Consider the following 22,325-nt stretch of genomic DNA (forward strand, 5'->3'; position numbering starts at 1 on the left):
AATAAAAAGTAGGGCTGGGGGTGTAGCTCAGAGGTACAACATCCCTGGGTTCCATCCCAGTACCGCACACAGGAGAAAGAAAATATGAACTCAAGGAAAGTTTCCTCAAATCAGAGCAGCTCCTTGATGGGGCTTCTGCCTGGCTAGGGCCACTTGGTACTCACGAGCAGCTCCACCGTGGGCTTGCGGTATGCGTAGGGAAAGGGCTCTTTGGCTTGTCTCTCCTGGTGCTCACCTCTTCCAAACACTGGAGTGGGAAGGAAGGAGAATCATCAGTTTAGACACCTCTTCTCTGGCACCTTAGCAACAGTTTCTTGCAAGACTTAAGTTAGACTGTTCCATACTTTCTATTCTGCTGAGGAAGCTCAGAGCCAGGGAATGATGTAGCTGAAAGCCCTCTCTTTTGCTTTACTGATCATAGGCCCATTTGGGTCTTCTCTTTGGGGAAAAATATCACATCTTCATGCAAACAGGACAGTTTTCAAGGAATATAGGGAGTTCAGAGACTCTGCTGAGCCTCGAGGAAGAGGTCCTGAGTTAGCACCACCCCTGTACTTTTTAGATGAGCCTCCAGTAGCCCAGAGGGATGTGACGGGTCCTTGATTCCTGAATCCAGTGTTCTTCCCCCTCAACCGTGTGTGAAGAACTTGCAGGTGCACGAAGGAAGGAACCTGGATGTCACTAAAGTCTGCTGGCCCCGTGTATGATAGTAAGCTACTGGAGCCGTGCAGGGGCTGGGTTTTAACTTGGCTGGATGGTTTCGGGCTGTTTGGCTTTTTCTCTTTCTATCTTCTTTCTTTTTCTTTTCTTTCCTTTTATACCCCTCTCTTTTTGATGCTTGATCTGAACTTTAGGTTTTTATTTATTTTTTTGTCCTTGGGATCAAATCCAGGGGCATTCTACCTCTGAGCTACATCCCTGCCTCTATTTGACTTCTTACTTTGAAACAGGGCCTTGCTAAATTACTGAGGGCCTCAATGAGTTTCTGAAGTTGGCCTCAAGCCTACAATCCTCCCGTCTCAGTCTCTCAATCACTGAGGTTACAGGCACATGCTACCATCACTGGGCTTGAATTTTAGGTATTTTAATATTACTTGGTTGGATCAGCACACTCTTGGCGTCTACCTATGTGATTACTTGAAACGGATTTTCGTATGTCCTTGTACTTCTAGAAAACTTTTGTCATGTGACTGTAAACATTCTTTGTTATTATGGGCAATTTTTGTTAAGGATGACCAATTTCAGTGGGTTTTTATGCATCCTGAAAGAGCAGGCCTTTATTTTGCGTCTTGGTGCTCTGGTTCCCCCCTGTGGTCAAATGTGAGAACAGCAGGCTGAGCTCTGCCCACTCTATTTTCCAGTCTGCAGTGCTGTGCCCAGTCTACATTAATGCGTTTTCAGGGCCTCTAAGACTGGATGTTCCTAATTTTGAAGGATCAAAGGCTGAAAATGTGTGTTTGGGAATTTGCACCATGTAGAAGAAATATTAATTTTGGAAGCTTTGAGAGGAATAGGAAGCAGAGAGGATTCCTCTGCCCGGGAGGCTTGTGTGCGCGACCTCTGACTGACCTTCTCGTCTGGATCTCCCTCTGCCTGCCAGCAGCGGGGCAGTTCCTCTGGCCTTCCACCTCCAAGGCTCCTTTGCAGGGGGCTCCACGTCCCGCCCCCAGCCCGGCCCCGCTATCATGAGAGGTCAGGAGGGAGGTGGTTGACCTTCTGAAATGAACCAAGTTTTCTTCCACACGGTGCTGGGGACCCCTGTCAGCATCCAACTTCTGGGCTTCAGGGACCCTCGAGGGGCCTGCAATGCTGTCTGTGCCCTGTGCAGTTTCCCCAGGACCACTGCAAGCCCAGCTCTCTGGCCTGCTATCAAGTGATGGGATTGGATGAGCTAGAGGAAGAAAGTCCTTGCTGCCTCTTTTTTGGGGGGGTGGTGATGTGCTGTTGTGAGGGAGCAGTAACCAGGGAGTCAGTTTTGTCCCCAGGGGTGCTCCTGGCCAGCTGTGGGGCCCTGGGCAGTGCTGCCCTCTCCAGGGGCTGCGGTGCAGTTAGATGGCCTGTTTGTCCTGTCTCTTCCACAGGCTGCTCTAACTCACAGCCTGTGTGGGGGGATCTCTCCACACTCCTCCGGGTGGCCAGAACCCCAGGTCAGCTTCCGGTGCTCAGCTTTGGCTGCCCTCTGGCCCCTCCCCGCCCCTCCTCTCCATCTGTTCTCTTGGTCTTGTCGTCACTCTTCTTAGACCAGTGATTTTTTAACTTGGTGCTGAATTAGAATCTCATAAAGAGCTCTAAAAGATCCCGATGCTGGTAGAGCATGATAGGGCACGCTTGTCATCCCAGCATTCGGGAGGCCGAGACGGGAGGATGGCAGTTTGCAGACAGCCCTCAGCTACTTAGTTAGTGAGGCCCTTTGCAACTCAGTGAGACCCTGTTTCAAAATGAAGAAAAAAAAAATAGGGCTGGGGGTCTAGCTTGGAGGTTGAATGCCCCCCCCCCCCTGGGTTCTATTCCTAGTACTGCCAAAAAAAAAAAAAAAAATCCTGATTGAGCCCAGGCCACTTCCCTGATGAATTAACTCAGTCTTTAAAATGATTCCCACCTGTAGCCCAGCTGGAGTGTCTTGGCCCAGAGCTGTAGAAGTCTGCTGCCCAGCCTAGCATGTCTCCCATGCTAACAAAGGGTATGTCCAGAAATGAGAAAATCATGGCTTTGGGCAGTGGTCATGTGTGTAAAAAAAGACTCTGACTTTGATGGTCTCCCCACCACCCTGTGAAGTAGTTACTGTCACCGTCCCCGTTTTATTAGAGTAAGAAGCCAGGGACCCAGTGTGAGTGGGGGGATGTGCGCACCTTTGCTCCTCCTCCGAATGGACGACCACTCGATGTGGAACACGCTCCTGTGCCTGGGGAGCACAGCTTCAGAGCCCCCCTCAGGCTTTGGGCCCGCTGTGGGTGGTTGCTCCCTGCCGCCACCTAGCCAGGGGCAAAAAGAGACAGGTCAGCGTCCCACCTGGTCTACACTCCTGAGCACCAAGTGTGGGCTGAGAACCAGGAAAAACCACACCCAGAGGCTGGAAAGGAGAGAGCAAAGCAGCCTGAGGCTGGAGCAGTGACTGTATTGGCCTTTACATAAAACATCTGCAGCTCCATTTTCCCCACAGCACCATCCACTTCTGCTCCCTACACTGACCTAACTTGTACCCAAGTCAAAGGATGGATGAACCAGCCCAAGACCCATTTAACCACACCTTAGAGCAGCATGAACAGCTAGACTCTGGGATGGCCACCCAGTCACTACTCTTCAGCCAGTGCCTTGGACACAGAGGTGGTAGGGAGTTTTAAACTGGTTGTGCATGAAATCACCTGGGTGCTTTTTAAAAATACCTAGTTAGATGCAATGGTAGGCACCTACAATCCAAGCAACTTGGGAAACTGAGGCAGGAGGACCGCAAGTTCCAGTCCAGCCCGGATAACTTAGGAAGACATTGTCTCAAAAATAAAAAAGAAAAGGGGCTGGGGATGTAACTGGGTGGTAAAGTGCACCTGGATTTAATCCCTTGGACCTAAAAAACATGCCCTTTATCCTAGAACAATTAGAGATTAAAGTTTTTAATGCTCCTAGTATTCAAAATGGTTCTAGTGTGCAGCTTGGGTAAAGAACTATGGATATATGTTCTTATCATTCAAAGTTGGTCCCTGGGCCAGCATGAGCATAATCTTGGAGCTTGCTCAAAGTGCAGAATCAGGGTCTTACCCCAGACTGATGGAATCAGACTCTGTATTTCAACAAGATCCCCCAGGTAAGTTCGGTACATGTTAAAGTTTGACAAGTCCCACTTTGTGGAGAACTAAGTGTCTTGAATGTGTTATCAATTACAAAAAAAAAAAAAAAGAATTGTTTGAAGCATATTGTCTTAAATTCCACACTCTGGGGAGGCGAGCACTCTTTGCACTAGGAACGAGACTTCTCAAGTTGTGATCAGAGAATGGACTGCATCAAATCACCTGGGTTGTTAAAGAGCATGCTTCACCCCAGGCCTGTTTATTGGAGGGTCACATGATCTCTCATGCAGGCTTAACACACTCTGCTTGGGGTTCTAGTGCACACCAGATCCATATGGTCCAGTGGCTGCCTGGAATAGCGAGAAGCACTCACACTATTATACTTGCACACTTTCTAATTTAACTCACTTGGCCCTTTCAATAGTACCTTGAAATAGAAGGGATGGGCATTGATATTTCTGAAAGATGGGAAAACGAGGGTTAGAATGATTTCTGTAGCATCCTATAAACAGTGAGCCTAGAGAATCTCAGCCTCTATCTTTTTCTCTGCATTGTTGGTGCTCAGAGTCTGGTTTGTGGACCTGATTCATGCATGTCACTAGGGGACTTGCTTAGGGATGTAGAATCTCAAGCCTCATTCCAGACTCACTGAATTCAGATCTGCTTTAACAAGATGTCCTGTTGATTCGTGTTTGAAAACACTGGTCTAGATAACACTGATGTACAGACAAATAAAGCTCAGAATATTGAACAGCGAGTAACCCGAGAGTCTGTGGGGCGCGCATGAATAAGGAAATAGGTCTTATTTACTCTTTCAGATTAAAGGTAACAAGAAACCAAATCCTTTATTTCTGGCTCAGATGGAGAAGCAGCTACTGTTTTAGCCTCTCGCCCATGGGTTAGCATTGAGCTAAAGCTCCCAAGGCTGGGAAGTGTCCATCAACTCTGTACTGTAGAGATGCCAGGAATGTCAGCTTGCCCTGGGACCCTCTGAAAACATGGTTCATGCAGGATGAGAATGGTGGGGGTGTCCTTGCACCACCTGATAAGGCAGGTGTTCCCCCAGAGTGCCAACCATCAGCGCGTGTCTGCCAGGCTGGATGGACACTTCTGTTGGACCACTGTTTCTCATTCCACATATGACAAATGCCAGCCACCCACTTGGCAGAGCTATATTTTAACCCTTGTATGATAAACTCAGATTGGATGGGATCTTCAAGATTACCTTCTTTGTCTAGAAAAGTCAATTCACCAAGACATGCAGCTCATGAATCTTGGCAAAGCATCAGGTCTCCTGTTAGTTCACTGTTCTTTCTACCCCAATTCTATACTGTACTGTACTTCACAGACATGTGTGGTACATTAAAGAGACTTTCCTTTAGTCTGGGACCTGGTCCTAATATTGTAGGGCACAACCGATGCTATTTATTGACATGTGTTGTTTCTTATATATAGAAAGAGGGTGGGTCAGTTCAACAAACAAACAAACAAACAAACAAACAAAAAACCACTTATCTGCTACTTTTGGCAATCCAGATAGGAAAGTTATTGGTAGTTAAGATACTCTAGTTTTTTTTTTTTTTTTTTCCCCACCAAAGGGTTTCAGACTAACAGAGGCAGAGAGAGCTGGGCTTGTTGAGGGAGATCTTTAGGTAGCCAAGTGAGAGATTGCTGGATGAGGTGAAGCCCATCCATCAGGCAGGGCTTACAGATGGCTGCAGAAGGTCAGTGGCTTAGTCTCTGCTTAGACCTGGTTCTGTGTGTTTAACAGCCCAGATTCTTTGCCTGCTCCAAGCCCAGGAAAATGAGGCATGAGGCAGGGCCACAGAATACTACACGTTCCTAGAGTTGATGGCCCAGCCACCAATCCAAACCCAAACCCCAAACAAAGCAACAAAACAAAATAAAGAAAATAAAAAAGCACCTTCTTACATGGGCAGTATTGAAGTGCCCAGGGCGGGTTGCAGCCCCTTATACTGTGCTGGTCAGTGTTGAGAGTGAGAGGTGGGAACAGATGCCACAAAGAAGATTGGAGATAAAATAAGCAACTTCCCAAGGCTGTGAAAACCTATAGAGTGAAAGGTGGTAGTAATTTACTCCTGGCCTCTGGGACAAATTCTCAGGACTTTTATAATGGATAAAGGCAATTTCAAGAATATTACGAACACGTCTATCAATTGTTCTAGAAATGAGATATGCCATTGGTGTGGTGGAGAAAAGAAAAAAGAAAACAACACTGGCTGGGAACCAGAAGTCACTGATTCCTGCCTGGCATTTTGCAAGTCATGTAACCTCATTGACAGTTTCCTCAATTGCAGGCGTGCAATTCTCCCAGAAAGAAATACACAGGCTCTGCAGGGCTGACCTGGTGCACCCAACCTGTAAATGAGACAGCCATTTCAGAGGCGAGCCTGCCATTTCTTTTTTGTATTGTAATAGAATGAAATAATGCTTGTGAAATGCTCTGGAAGATATATTTTTTTTTTTGCAGTGTGCACACATTAGGTTTATCCTTAGGGAGGACACTTCCCTCTGGCGGCACTGGGCCCTTGGCTCCAGCCAGGATGGCTCCTTACTTATCCTTAGAGGACCTCTGGCATTTTACATCTACCTTCATTGATTCCCACCTACTGAGATTCAATTATGTGTTCTTGTCTGTGGCTTTCGCAGAATGGTGAGACCCCTGACAGCCAGAATCGTACTAGATTTCCTGACACCCCCAGCACCTATCAGATGTTTTGTATACCATGGTTTAAAAAAAAAAAGCAAGCCAGAAGTGTTTGTTGAATAAATCAACCAGGGCAGGGATGATTCTCCTACAAATTTTAACTTCTGAATGGTGTGACAAAGTCATCGGATATTCTAGGGTATGAACTACTTTTCAAAATATTTAACATCTATCTTATAATAAATGTTAAATACTTGATAAATATTGAAATAAAGATGGGAGGCTTTCATAGGTTGAAAAGGTTATAGCTGAGGTATGTAGGTTTTGGAAGGTGTGCAATGAGGGCTGATTATTGCCAGCTTTGCTTGGGTAAAAGAGTGGAAGTTTATAGATGGTGATAAAATGGTCGGCTATCTACCACCAATCAACCTGAAACCCAAAAGCCCTGCAAGAGTGATGGAATAACTCAGTTAATGAGAGAGAAGAAAAGAGGCCATTGAAGATAGAGATCTGGCTTGATGTAATTTGTTTGGATCGAGCATGTTACCTAGGTCAGTTCCACCTGGCCACGAAGCCTTAAGCTGCTTAGAGGTGGGATTGGGACTTTCTGCATCCCAAGAGGAAACGTTCACAGCAAGTGCTCAGTGTTTTAATCACTTTCCACACCTATGATCAGACACACATAGAAAACGGTACTACAAGCCTAAGCCGGGCGAGGTGGTTCACACCTGTAATTCCAGTGCTTGGGAGCCTGAGACAGGAGAATCGCAGGTTCAGCAGCCAGTCTCAGCACTTAGCAACACCCTTTCTCCAAATAAAAAATAAAATAGGGCTGGGGTTGTAGGTCGAATACCTCTGGGTTCAATTCCCAGTTACCCCCCGCCCCACACACAAAGAAAATAGAACTTGCATGGTTTGGTGCAGTAAACAGATGCTAGGCCCAGGGATTCTGGCCACCAATAGCCCCACCTGGTTGCTTAGAGGGCTCAGGACATTGTTGCTTCTGCACAGATACATGTGTGCTGTGGCAGACAGTTGGGCGGCTTTGTCCTGTGACCTGTGGATCAACTCAGCACCTGAGCAACTCCTTGGCATGCCTGCCTGGCGCAGGGACTACTGCGCTCCCCTCCTCTAACAAGCCTTATTAAGTGTTCCAATGCATGTACCTTCACGCCAGGGGCCATTCAGGATCATTTTAGAGGCACGGTCCCCGCCCTCGAGGATTGCAACTGTCCTGTGTTTTAATAAGAGTTCATTGATGCATTCTTCCCACTGACTTGAAGGGAAAGAAGAGTTCTAAGCCATAACTATTTGTTCAGAAACACTTTTTCTGGGGATAGTGATCTCAAAATATTCATGCCTCTGCTAACTTCTAATGCCCAGAAATTGCCAACCATTTACATTATCAGTGGTAAGAAACATTTTGTAGGAAATTCCACCTGTTGAGTGGTGGTGTACATCTGTAATCCCAGTACTTGGGAGGCTGAGACAGGAGGATTGTAGATACTGAGGCAATCAGTAAACTAGTGACCTAACCACCATACCTGGCTACACCATGACTTGTCATTTCTGGGGCTACTCTGTGTGTGTGTGTGTGTGTGTGTGTGTGTGTGTGTGTGTGTGTGTGTGAGAGAGAGAGAGAGAGAGAGAGAGAGAGAGAGAGAGAGAGAGACTTGTGAGTTATAAATAGGGTGGCCCCCTTTTCTGTGAAATTAGCTGATATTTTCAAGGATAATATTATTAACTACAAAAGGCATTGAATATTAGAACTGGAAAAGAAAGGCTTTTGAGATTCTCTAGCCCTTTCATTTTATAAATTAGAATATAGAGCCTTAGAAGATGGAGTGACTTGCCTGTGACCACAGATATCAGCAAAGCCAGGAGTAGATATTATGTAGATAGTCTCTGTCTCTTTCCCTATAGTCTAAGATTTCCCTAAATCTTATTCCCACTGTTAACTCATTTGTAATTTTGAATGCAATTTGAAAAAAAATTTAAAACATTTTTACTATTTTGGAACAGAGTCTTGCTAGGCTGATGAGAGTCTCACTACTTGCTGAGGCTGTCCTCAAAAGCAAGATACTCATGCCTCAGTCTCCCAAGTACTGGGATTATAAGTGTGCACTACCAGGCCTGACTTGAATGCAATGGCTTAGTCACGTATTCTAGAATCAATCTCAATCTCTCTCCTTTTTTCTTTTTTTTCTTTTCTTTCCTTTCCTTTCCTCCTCCTCCTCCTCCTCCTCCTCTTCCTCCTCCTCCTTCTTCTTCTTCTTTCCCTCCCTCCCTTCCTCCTTTTCTCTTTTGTACTGGGGATTAAACCCAGGGGTATTCTACCTTCAAGTTACACCTGCAGCCCTATTTTTATTCTTTATTTTGAAACAGGTCTCACTAAGTTGCAGAGGGCCTCACTAAGTAGCTGAGGCTGGCCATGAACCTGCAATCCTCCTGTCTCAGGCTCACAAGTACTGGGGTTACAAGCATGTGCCACCATGCCTGGCTCTAGAATTCACTTCTCTTTAAATTGTGGTCCCCTTTCCTCAAGAAAAATCCCAGTCAGTCTTCCTGTACCTTCCCAATGTAACTGGTTAGGAAGTGATTGAGACAGGTGGGGTAAAGAGGAAGAGCGGGTCCATGGAAACACCTGGAAGTAAATTACTTGGCAGCTCCAACTTCTTAATCAATTACCCAACACACACACACACACACACACACACACACACACACACACACACACATATATATATATATATATATATATATATATATATATATATATATGTGGTACTGGGAATTGAACCAGAGACAGTCTACCTCTGTGCTATATCCCTTGACTGATTTTGTTTCTTATTTGGAAATAGAGTCTCACTAGGTTGCTGAGAGCCTCCCTAAACTGCTGAGGCCATTCTTGAACTTATGATCCTCCAGTCTCAGCCTCTCAAGTGCTAGGATTACATGTGCGCTCAATTTTTCTTTTTAAGAGTGTCGGGTATAAATTACTGTAATCTCCATAGACTCATCTTCATAGTTGATGTTTTAAGTTTTTTCTCTTCTCCTTCCCCATATAGTTCACTGTCTGGCCAGTGAACTTGCCCAGATTTTGTTTATTTTCTTGTCTTTGGCTCACTCCATGGGTAAGACATGAATATGCATACATGAACTGATATCTCATTTAACTTCCCACTACTTTATGGTAGCCTCATAAATAAGATTAAAGAGACTACAAAGACTAGAACCTCTCTCTGTAACCAGGATAATACCCCATCTGCCTCCAGAATGGCTTTGTCCTCTCCCTGCATGGTTAATTCCAGCCTACACTACACCCTTGGAATTGTGTTTACCTTACCAGTCTCTCCAATTTGGGTCTATCTTCAGTTCATTCTGTGCTTCAGCTTCTAGACTACATCGTCACTTTCCTACTCAGTAATCTACATAGCTCCTTCTGCCCAGATTATAATGTGCCAGCTCTTCTGCTTGACTTTCCAGATGTTCCACAGTATGGCTAACTTCACCATCTGGCGCCATGCCATCCTTTTCTTTCCCACGCGCCTCCTGCCAGGGCACTTGGCTCTTTCAGGGCTCCCTGTGCTTCCTCCACCTCTCTTTTTGCCCCAGTCCTAAATACCCTGCATCACCTGGTTTATGTTCTTTTCTTCTATGGGCCATCCTTGGCTTATTTGGCCATCTGGATCAATCCACTCTGATTTCCCACTGCATGTGCAGAAAGTCCTCTACATCCCATCTTTGGAAGTTTAGACCACAGCAGGGTTACAGTATACATGAAACCTACTCAATGCATGCTTTCCAACCTATTGAAGCTACTTTGGAAGACCGGTTCTTCCTTAACTGAGTGACCTTTGAGACCAGGCACTGGCAGAAGAAAACAGGCACAGAGAGAAGCGGCTTACCTGAGGCCACTCAGTGGCCAGTTATGGAGACAGGTTTTGACCTCCAGATTTGATTTTTTACTCCTGCACTATAGGTATTTTACAGATAGTTGGGAATTTCAAAATGATATCAATTGGTTTATGACTTTTCAAATTTAAAATATCATGATTTGTTTTATATCCCAAAGGGTACATAAAACAATAGAACCTGCCTATCATCACTTTTGTGACACCCAATAAAAGGCCAAGGAATATTCTGGGCCACTGTATACTAGTTTTTTTTAGGGAAACATTTACATACTCCTTTGTGCCTCATGCCCTTCCCTCATTAACTATGGCAGACATAACTAATTGATCACAGCACTGTATTCCAGTAAAGTTAAATACAGCCTTAGAATTCTTCTTAACACAATGATTCAGAAAATCAGTATCAATCAGAGTTGGCACTTGAGAATAAACTTATATTTTCCCTTCAAATCTTACAGAAGGATATGGATTCTGTACATATTTGAGGGAAGAGGGCACATCAAGGCTAAATTGTTGAAGAAGGGAGAGGCCAAAGTCACATCCAAGCTCCAAGGATGGCTTTCCCCCCCAGTAAGTTTGCCAAAGTTTATATCATTTGGTGCCAGTTTTGGAGATCACATACCTTAAAGTCTGTCCATTCTCTGATCAGATCAATATCCTGGAATGTTGCTTCTTATGGCTCAACTATCTGCCTTCCAGAAACATCTCCTTTCTGTTGCTGTCCAGAATAAGTCTACAGTAATCTAAGATAAATACTTAAGAGGGGGTACTAAGGAGCTGGGATATTAAGATGTGTGTGGAGATTGGTTGGTCCAGTTTGACTGGCATGTCTGTAGAAGGAGTACAAGGGCTAAGGAGACAAGCCAGGGAGCCTGAGGCAGGCACTCAGCTCGGGAAGCATCAGGTAATGACTGGTTGGCAGAAGCTGTACTCCATCTCATTAGCTGCTCTACTCATTAGCCTACTCTGACTCTAACTCATTAGCCAGAAGCTGTACTCCAGAGGCTCAACTCAGCACCGTGCTGCCCTGAGAACCATACAGATGTCAAGGGAAGGATGGCAAAGGCTATAAAGGCTCATCCAGTAGGCAGGTGAGCTGAGAAAGGGACCTGAAGGTTGATTGATTCACCTGATTCTGACACCGGGTGGGAAGAGGAGCTCAGGGTTGGATGCTAGGATACTTGGACTTCCACGCAGGCTCTTTTAGCACCCGGTCTCATCTCTATATAGCCAGTTTCTTCCTCTCTAAAATACTAGATTTAAACTCTAAATATTTAAGAGCCATTGTAGCTTGATGCTTCCAAGATCTAGCTTTTTTCCTGAGTTCTTAGTGAGTTTCCCATCCCACAGCCATCTTCCCCAGATGCTGCTCAATGAAAAGAAGAAACAGATCTTTTTTTTTTTTTTTTCTTTGAAAAACCCGATGTTGCTGTTGGCTGGGAATCTACCTGGTTGACTTTGATTCCCAGCATCTCTTACCTGGGCTCCGTTCGATTTCCTGATCAGGGCTGGAGAAATCTAGACCCTCAGGATTCGGGATGAAGTTTCCTTCCAGCTGGGCGGCGTTTCTGGTCCTCAAGTTCAGGGACTATGATTTCTTCTAAACCCAAACCTCCTCACTTCTCTGAGACCTCAGGCCCATCCTCTTGAGGACTTTTGCAAGTTCACCAATTTGCATACCCTAAATCTATGCCTGGCATATGTCTGCCAATTAAGAAAGGACACCATGGAAGAGGAGGGAGAGGAGAGACAGACGATGCCCCTTCTGCCACTCCCAGTGTTCTCTGGCCTTCCTGTCAAAAGACTATTGCCCTAAACCCCCTAGTGAAGATAAACTCAGCCACAATGGCTCCCCCACCTGGGTGGGTCAGGCAGCTTTCCTTTAGAGGGCAGAGCTGGGGGCTGTCTGGTAACTTCCCTGCTGTCTCTCAGGCATTACCTCCTTTCATTAGAATTCTAGCTCCAACATTTGCCTTTAAAGCAATTATCTAAGCATTGTCTCCTCCAGGGGCCTATTTGCCTTCCAACCTCAATAAGCTCCCTTAATTCCCAGTACAGGCAGGGTGCGGGCTGGGGAGCGACGTTGCCATTGGTGTCTTGATGGAAATTTTTGCACAGCCTGATACTAGATGTCTTCTTTTTGGTTCTATGGAAAATTTCAGGTTTTTCCTCCTAACTGTTGCTGACTGGGGTCCTGGGAAATCATCAGGACCCTCTTAAGAAGGGCATGATCTAACCCTGCATCCAGAAAGGACCGTGAGTCTATATATTAGGGAAGCTGTCCCTCCCCAGTTTCGTGAGGCCGTGGGGTATGTGTGGGGGGGTGTTGGTGTTTGGGAAGGGGGACCAACCCAGACATGTTTTGTTTGGCTATGTGAGAATGATAGACGATCAACCCTGTGCTCACACCACCCCCACCCCAACGCACACTCAGCGGTGGACTGTGGTCACCTACCCAGGACCAGAAACAAAACCTCATGCTGAGGAAATTAACCACACCTGAGTACACAAACTTCCCCACTGACGTCAAAGGTCCCCTTCCCACTACACCAGGTGTTTTGGAACTGCTGAAGAGGGGTCTTGGTTCTGCAGAGGGAAAGCAAACAAAGGGGTGAAAGGAGCCTACAGGGCCCCACATTCCAGGGAGAGGTGGGGAATGCGTGAGAGTAAAGCAGGTCCCTGCACAGGGGCTTTCCTGGGTGTTGCTTGCTCAGGGCCACAGTGTCTGCTAACTGTACCTGAGCCCTCACCTAGTTTTCTTTGCGCCCCCTCCACCCAGTCTCCTCACTCAGCCTGGATGCTCATCCCTTGGTGTTTTGTTCTGACCCCTCTTAAGGGCTCCTGAACTTCTGTGGTGGCTTGGTCCAGATCTCTAGGCATCCATCTACCTCAGGCATATCACAGGGGTGCCACGTGTGAACAATACCTAATCGATTTGGAAAGAGAGAAGGTAACAGCCCTGAAGAAGCCATCCAGGAAGTTCACAGTGGGCCCATGAGCTAAAAGGAACTGTGGTTTTTAGAGGTACAGAATCTGTCAAACAGGGCAATAAGTGTTATCTCAGAAAGCAAAAGGTCATGATTGAATCCTGTCCCCAATAGGTCCTACAGAAGGCTGGAGCCCGGGCACCCAGGATTCACCAAGAGACCTACTTATGGGACTTTTTTGTAGCTCAATCAGAATTCACTTGCGAATGGCCCTTTGTTTATAATGCTCATATAGCTCTACATTACCCAGCGGGGTCTAAACTTGGGGTGGTCAGGTTCCTCCAGGGAAAAGGTCCAGAGTCCTGTTGGAGTAAGAGCAAGTCTGAGCTAGTTCTACAAAGTGCTTCTTCCTTTCTTTTATTTTGTTTCAGTCGCCCCAGCAGCTGCAGAAGGGATCTGGGAGCTACTGGTTATTAGCTCACAAAGGGTTGAAAAGAACTTGTGATTCTCCCTTCTATCTTCTCTTTAAGACATGAGATTTCTAGTTCCTCTCAAGGTAGCAAGGGTTCCTATGGATTTTTCTATCTTCTCTGAATGGCTAGAGGCAGGAAAAGCCAGGCAAGTAAAGAAAATATCACATAAAATGTGAAGGCCTTTGAAGTTTCCAAACAAGACTGTGTTTTATTAAGTAGAAATCATGTCCACACTGAGAAGGCTATCTCCTACCTGCACTTACGTGATCACTGTCCCAAGGTCCTCACAACCATTAGGACTCAAGGAAACAAGGACAGGCTCACATGGGACACACAAACAAACTGGGCACACGGGTGTGATGTAGCCACAAACACAGGGCAGGGAGACCAAGTGCTGGTCAGATCTTAGAGAGTTGACCAGAAAAAGAATCCTCCAGTGGGGAGGAAGATGGGGAGGTCGAGGACAAGGCCGATCTGAGTGATACTGGTCCTCCAGCTTATGTCCACAAAGCAACCATGTTGAGCATCCCAGTCAACTGACCACATAAATGGCTAATTGGAAAGCTGCCAAAGCAATAATAGTATATTTTTGATACCTCTGGTGTCCATGTTCTTATGTTTTGCCATGTTAGTGATATTTCCTCCTTATTCCTCTGGAGGAGCTCAGGGCTGTAGAATCTTCCTAAACAGAAAATTGGATTTGGAAGAGAGAGGCCGCTGTGCTCACCTGGCCCCCCTCCTGAAGCCAGTGCCCCCACCAGGCCTCCAGCCCCTGCCCAGGCGAGCTGTCAGCCGCACAGAACACCTTTTCTCATCCTCTCCCTTGCTACAAAGCACCCCCCCCCACACACACACACTCATTCAAAGTTGGAATGACATTAATGTATTATTTCCTACTGCAGATAGCCAGGGTCTCAGCCATTTCTTCCTTTCAAGCTCCAAAGAACCAGCTTCATCATCATTCCTGGTGGGACCAGGGGGCTCCAGACCCTTATTTGCTCAGGTTGGCCTCATCTCAGCATGGCCTTTCCCCCCTTTTTTCCAAAGGCTGTCTCCATATGTGCTGCCCATGTTTTCCTTATACTCTCCCCTCCTTTTTTATTTTTGTCAAACCTATTCTCGGAAATGGTTCCTTCAACACAAGATGCAAATGACTGATCATGCTTACTGTTTTACTCTCCCAGATCATTTATATTTTTAAAGGGTTTCAAAGCCTTCAATCAAAGGGATAGCTGGGAATGTTTGGGCAGCAGGTAACGGGAACACAGGGAACAGGAGGAGGCAGAGATACTTTCCTGGAACCCTTAATACCATGCCCAGTACGTTTCCTAAACAGAAGACCAACCCGACCAGATAATTTTCTCAAGATGAAAACTGGTTCGGTGAATGTAAGTTGGCTCAGGCAGCGTGAGATAGCAGCCTCATCTTCATCTCACTTGGTCAGGCAAATCTCCATAAAACCAATTCCTTGAAGGCAGGGACTGGTTGATTCTTTCCTGGCTTATTGTCAAGCTTGGGGCTGAGTGACATATGCAAAGCCTCAGGGATGAATGAGTGGCTGAGGTCAGGCTGCATCATCAATGCCAGAAGGTGGCCCACAGGGGCCCATCTGGGATGGAATAAGAGAAAGAGATGAAATTTGGAGCCATCATTTACCAGAAGCTGTACCTGATTTCAGGAGCAAGAGATAGACGCTAGCAGAAGATGAACATGAACACATGTGGGGATTTAACTTTGACTCCCATCCCAAAGATTTTCTAAAACCCAAACCATTACTTTATAGCAAAAATTTCAATGTTATGTCCTAAAGTGAAGGAAAAAAAAGGGTTACTATTGGGACCTGAACCAGAACTGAAAGCTTAACTGGAAGAAATATCCTGCAGAGCAAAATTGCAAATGGTAAGAACTTGGAGAAGATAAGAAACTTGGAACAAAGATCTAGGAGTCTAACATATGGATACAGGAATTCCAGAGAGAGAGAGAGAGAAAGAGAGAGAGAGAGAGAGAGAGAGAGAGAGAGAGAGAGAGAAGAAGAAGAAGAAGAAGAAGAAGAAGAAGAAGAAGGAGGAGGAGGAGGAGGAGGAGGAGGAGGAGGAAGAAGACAGAAGAGATGGAGAAAAAGCAATGGTCACACAAATGTTTGGAGAAAAGTCATGAGCTGGAGAAAGGCTTGAGGCTGCAGATTAAAAGGCAGGGCTGATGAGAGAAGAGGCACACCTAGGCTTAACTTTATAACACTTCTGACTCCAAAGATGCAGAGAAAATATCTAGTTATTTTATTTTGGTGCTCATGATTGAAGCCTGAGGCATTCTACCAACAAGATACACCCTCAGCCCTTTTTATTTGTATATTTTAGTTTGAAACAGGATCTCACTAAATAGCTGAGAGTCTCACCAAGTTGCTGATGCTGTTTTGGAACCTGTGATCCTTCTATCTCAGGCTCCCAAGTACTGGGGTTACAGGTGTGTACCATCATGCCTGGCAAATTTTGTTTCTTTTTACAAAAGCTAATGAGATTTGCCATAGATTTCTTATTTGTAATACCCAAGAAACAAGAAATGAAAGAACAACATAGACAACTGAAGGGGATGTTTGCATTCCAGGATCTCACATCTAGCCCAAATCATGTATTTACTCGCCAGGGAAAAGAAAGTGTGGAGATGCAAAGGGTCAAAGAATCTGTCACCCGCTGGTGTGACGGCACACCCTCTATATCCCAGCTACTCAAGAGGCTGAGGAAGGAGGATCACAAGTTTGAAATAAGCCTGGACAATTTAGGGAGACTCTGTCCCCAGAATAAAAATATTGGGGTATAATTTAGTGGGAAAGCACTCCTGGGGTCAATCCTCAGTAGCACACATGCACAAAAGAATGTTACCCATATTTTCTCACATTATTATTTGATGGAAATACTCAAGATATTCTAAACAAGAACAGATAAGTCAGAATAGAGATTGAAGGGGAGGGGAAGATGAAAAATAGAGGAAAGTGACAAATAGTGAACTTCAAATGGACAATGATAGAATCACAGGGAATGTATGATATAGGGCTAGATATAAATTCTTGCAAAAAGAAGAGGCATATTGCAAGGGAAAACCCAAAATGGTAAGTTATCTCAGCAAAGTTTAAGGTGGGAGATGGTTGGAGAGGTTCATGTCTTGAAAGGACTACAGCACTGGAAAATAGTGAAAGAATGATAACATTTCAGCATGGTGTGGTGGAGTACATCTGAAGTCTTTGTATTTGGGAGGCTGAGGCTGGAGGATTGCAGGTTCAAGGATAGCCTCAGCAACTTTAGTAAGGCTCTCAGTAATACAGTGAGGCCCTATTTCAAAACAAAATAAATAAAAAAATAAAAAGGACTGGGTAGTAGCTCGGAGGTAGAATGCCCCTGGGTTCAGTCCCTAGTACGAAACAAACAAAATCCAAAATAAAACAAACAAAAAATCTTGGTGTGGGAAAGGAAGATTGGAGAAGTGAGTTGGAATCTTGTTGATGTAAACGTTTCAGTATTTTGTTTTTATATAATAATATAGAAATAGGCTTTTGATCATGAGTATTGGGAAAGGGGCAATGATTGCTAATGGTCAAAGGAAAACCGAAATGTCTCAAGACTCCTTATTTAGACACTTCCAGTGCCCCAATGGTCCCCATTTTGAATTTAAAACCTCATCAGTGTGAAAGTCCTCTCTGCTGAGTGAGGTTCTCAGTGCCCATCGTCCACTAGCTCTGCTCTCCGGTGCCTTCATTTCTAGCACGTGCTCCCATCTCAGCTCCACTCTGGGTCTGCCCGGGAGCCACTCAGCAAGTTTAGCTCTACAGCATCTATTAAGTAGTTAAACATTCCTAGCGGATCATCTCCGAATTACTTTTCCAAATGACTACACAGTATTTTTGCTTTGCACCAACATGGATAACACACTCCTTCCTTCTGACTCCAGCAGTCTCATCACCAACTTCCTTTAATGTAGCACAATAGTTAGGAAGATTTGGGCAGAGAGAGAAAAATCAGCCTCAGGGATAGGGAGGTACAGGTGTGTTTGATTCCATACAGGTGCAAGGAGAGGCAAAGAAGGTGAGCACTGAGCTGCTTGGCCCAGAGTTGAGACCATGATGGCCAGGCAAGAGCATTTCTGCTGGAGCTGGACTAGTCACCGCTGGGGGGCTTCACTTCTTCGCTGCTTCTCAGTGACAGGTAGTAGATGCGGTTGGCCTCGGGGTAGGTGACCTTGCTGAGTGGGAGCTTGTAGATGGCAGGGTTGTTGGTCGTCAGAAGCAGGAAGATGAGGGTAGAGAGGCAGAAGGCCCAAGTGCCTGGTGGCACACCCATCTGGAAATAAAAGCAGGGAAATGAAGAATGTTCCTAGACTTTTGTGTTGGGACAGAGTCTCTGGGGGAGAAGGCTGCGCCCACAGAAGGCGTCCCTAGACCCAGAATGTCAGAGGAGTTGGTCAGGAAATTTAAGGTATTGGTTCTTTTGGGTATAATCAGAATCATTGAATGCTAGAGCTGAAAGTTGGCCTAGGGATGGTCTCCCACATCCAATTTAACCGCATGGATCCATCTTCTCATCTTTGTTACACACACACACACACACACACACACACACACACACATTCTAGAGGGTACATGTACAAAATTCATCTCTGGAAAAACCCTAGATAAACCTTGACAGAAATATTGCGTAAGGTGCCAGACCCAAACCAATTCCAGATACTTCCACAAGACACTAGGTGTCTGGGAGTTCTGACAGGGCTTTAGGATAGTGGGGAATCCAAACTTACCACCGCCATCACATTGGAGAGGGCTGCTCCCATGTATGCAGAGAACAGAGCTGTGGAATTGCAGGGACCAGCATCAGAGTCAGCTTCCTGGAGCCTGCCTCTCCCCTCCAGCCACTGCCCTGGCAAAACAGGGAGCCCAGACCAAGAATAGGGGGCCACACTCTTCCCTGCAGCCTCAGCGTCTGCACTATGCCTTGACATTGAGTTCTCCTACCCGATATTATTTATTATGTTTGTAGTTGTTTCCCTTTTGACTGCATCCTATAAGGAAATCCATTAGAGCATCTATATGCTTTTACCTTGCTTTCCCCTTTCAAAAAGGCCTTGTATAGAGTCAGGGGCCAATGAACATCATTTGCTCGCCCCATCTGGTTTTGGGGATGTGCTAGTGTTGGTAAATATCCAAGGGGGGAAGAGGAGCCAGAGCAGCTTGGTTGTTACTTTCCTGAATACCTACCACAGAAAAGGGCCAGCAGGTGGGTCTGCCAGGTGAGGGCGTAGAACATGCCCCCGATGGCGATGCAGGAGAGGACGCAGTTATAGCTCCAGAGGCCCACATAGATGGTCTGGAAGGGCGTGGCCACCGTCAGGGCTGTGGAAGAAGGCGTGGTATTTCTGGGTAATTCTGGGCCACAGAACAGAGGCCACCTCATGGCTGGTGCCAGGTCTCAGAGCTCTGTCCTTCCTGGTCTTCCACCCCATACCTACAACCCTGGCTTCAAAGGAGCCTCTGAAAATGATGTGACATCTGGTCTTAGGAAATCCACATGAGAAGAAAGTAGTGGTTTCCAAACTGTTTTCCAAAGCTGTAGTTTTTACACAAAGTTGTGGCAGCTTCTAGGACGAGGTGAAGCTGAAAAGGTGGGACTGCAGCCCTCAACTCCTATGGCTAGTGTGGCTGTGTTTTAGCAACAAAGATTTCAAATTGTAAGATTTCTGTTTGAAATGGCTGAACAAAATTTGTGTATGCACTTGTAGATTTATGTAGTTAGAGGAATTTATAGCTATGGGGCTAGGAAATAAAGGATAGATGAATCTGGGTAAAAAAATTAATGGGTACCACTTGTGTATTTTATTTTATTGGTACTGGGGATTGAACCCTAGCATCATTTTATCTCTGTGTAAAATCCCTAACCCTTTTTATTTTTATTTTGAAACAGGGTCTTGCTAAGTTGCTGAGGTTGGCCTTGAATCTGTAATTTTCCTGTCTCAGCCTCCCAAGTATTGGGATTACAGGTATGTACCACCACACCCAACCGTGTTATTTTTATTTTTGTGACTTTTTTATGGGCTTGAAAATATTTCCAATTAAAAAATTAAAGTTTTACTCCAAAATATCTTTGAAAAACATTGGAATAAGTAAGAAACAGACACCTTCTCCCAATGTCCTCTACCTCATTTTCTGACTCTATTGCAGAAAAGAGCATATCCATATATAAATGTGTATACGTATATAAATGCATGTGTAGAAATATGGAATAACACTTGAGAAATGCCGATCCAATTTTGGAAAAACTTTTCCTTTTAGCTTACTCAAAACCTCAGAGTTCTGGGCCATGTGTACTCCAGTCAATGCTAGTATTGCTCCCAGTGCCTCCGTCCAAATTGTATTCAGCTGCAGGGCTCAATACAATTTGCTACCTTTGGAGACTCTGAGAAAGGGAAAGCCGAATCCCTACTGCTGACAAAGATTTGAAACTCCAGTGAAGAGAGCAAGTCTGGAGTATTTGTTATGTGTGTGGGAGAAGTGTCTCAGGACGATTATCCCCAGGATTCCCCTTCGGGGCAGGGGCTCTCTCCTACCTGCTAGCATTCCCACGATTGACCCAATGGCTGCGTGCAAACAGATGAGTGGTGAGGAGATGAACAGAGCCACCAGGATCACGCCTCCTGTCCAGGGATTGTCACAGCCATACACCTGGCCAACCCCGACGGGGATGGCTTGTAACAGCTGCAAAATCAACAGAATCCAGGTCACTGGAGCATGGGCTGGTAATGCAAAGACAGGCTTCAGGGCCAGGACCCAGCCATTCCTGGAGGGGGTAATGAGGTAGAACAGGAGGATGACCGTGCCCTCCAGCGTAAGAGAGACCAAGAGGGGGCACACACTGGAACAAATGGCTCCCCACTCCACCACCTAGCAGGCATCTAGCATCCCTCAGGCAGCAGGGGGACCAGGTGGTGTTTGGCAAAGATCCTTCGGAGGAACAGGTTGCTTCTGCTTTCAGAGGAGAACCTTTGAGGGGAACTAAATGCACCACTTTCTGGGACTTCTGTTGGGAATTTTGGGGCACTCAGAAATTTCCTCTTAACCTTCTGAAATCCTACAAATAGTCTAGAAATATTGGATATATTCTTGGCCATTTTTTATTATTTGCTGCATTGTAATTTTACATCATAGTCGGTGTATAGAGTGACAGAAAAATACATGCCCACAACTCTTGGTGACCTTTCCACTGGGTCCCTCCCTCTGTCTCCTCCTTCTCTTCCCTGTCTTTGAGATTGGGGTTGGTAATTTTGTATATATTCATGGCATAATTTCTTGGCTACTTTGATGGATGATTTCACTGATGGTCACTAGGCTAAAGCTTCTGAACTTGACTTCTAATCTAAGGTCTTTACCACCTTCACTCTCTCTCCATCAAGACACCATTGGCATGTCCTCTTTTGTGGGTGCTGTCTATTCAGCACTACCTGGCAGGTAGTGAGCCCATGGGAAGGAGAGGGCACTTTCTGTGCACCTAAGGATGACTTAGCACTATAGAACATCACTGTGTGGAACATCTGGAGAGTGGCACGAAGGCCAAACATCACTGAGAGACTTGGGGATGTTGTGTTGGGGATGATTGATTTGGGACCAAGGTTGAATGGTCTTCCTCTGGTCAGGCTGAATTGTCTATATTTTTCTGCAACTCTTTGAAGGCAAAGAGGAAAAGCGGGAGAATGGTAACGTAGGGTGAGCAGTGGCCTGATGATTTGGGGCTCTTGCTTCCAGGGTGCTGTGCACAAGTTCATTGTGTGATCATTGGCATGTCACTTCCTCATGCAGGCTAGGGTGTCCTCCTCTGCAACACGAGAAGGCTGGCCGGGCAGATGACCTTTAACATTGTATGGTTATATTCATTTTTTTTTTTATTGGTGCATTGCAGTCATACATCTTCATAGGGTACAAGATGGTAGAGGCATACATGCACACATCACTCATTTAGCTCTTCCCCAATTCCCTCCTATCCCCCTCCCTCCTTCTCAAGTTTGGCTTAGTGATTGACTTTGATATGCTTGTGAATGTACATCATGTACATCAGGGAATTTCCCTCTTCTCCCCTCCCATCCCCTCAGTTAGGTTGGCTTATTTGCTCATCTATGCTTTCTCCTTCTTCATCTAGAGTTCCCCCTATAACTCTTCCTCTCCCTAGCTTCCAAATATTAGGGAGAGCATCTGATTTTTTACTTTTTATGACTGACTAATCTCACTTAGCATAATGTTCTCCAGTTTCATCCATTTCTCCACAAATGATGTAATTTTGTTCTTTTGTATGGCTGAGTAAAATTCCATTGTGTACATATTCCATAGTTTTGTTATTCATTCATCTGTTGATGGACGTCTTGGTTGTCTATGGTTCTTTTCTCCATTAATGGCTCATATAATTCTTAGAGGATGGGACTTTTTATGACTGGGTACACAAAAGGTACTTAATAAATACTTATCATATTGATTACTTCAGTGGTCCTCAAACCTTGTATATTTGGATTCCCTGGGGATCTTTAAAGTACGA

The 22,325-nt window shown here is 45.4% G+C and overlaps 1 protein-coding gene across 1 annotated transcript in view; it reads right to left on the reverse strand.

The window, feature by feature from the left end:
* The window catches only part of SLC14A2 (solute carrier family 14 member 2), a gene marked incomplete at both ends in the record, with an annotated part of 58,652 nt that overhangs the window by 18,164 nt on the left and 18,163 nt on the right, over nucleotides 1–22,325 (reverse strand). The window contains 6 exons of the mRNA XM_080714790.1: nucleotides 165–247; nucleotides 2,850–2,972; nucleotides 17,921–18,095; nucleotides 18,550–18,599; nucleotides 19,007–19,141; nucleotides 20,353–20,500. Of these exons, the coding sequence (XP_080570916.1) occupies nucleotides 165–247; nucleotides 2,850–2,972; nucleotides 17,921–18,095; nucleotides 18,550–18,599; nucleotides 19,007–19,141; nucleotides 20,353–20,500 (714 nt within the window). The remainder of the gene's footprint in view (nucleotides 1–164; nucleotides 248–2,849; nucleotides 2,973–17,920; nucleotides 18,096–18,549; nucleotides 18,600–19,006; nucleotides 19,142–20,352; nucleotides 20,501–22,325) is intronic.

The sequence above is a fragment of the Muscardinus avellanarius genome (assembly GCF_963383645.1).
Source record: "Muscardinus avellanarius genome assembly, chromosome: 17".
Lineage (NCBI taxonomy): Eukaryota > Metazoa > Chordata > Mammalia > Rodentia > Gliridae > Muscardinus > Muscardinus avellanarius.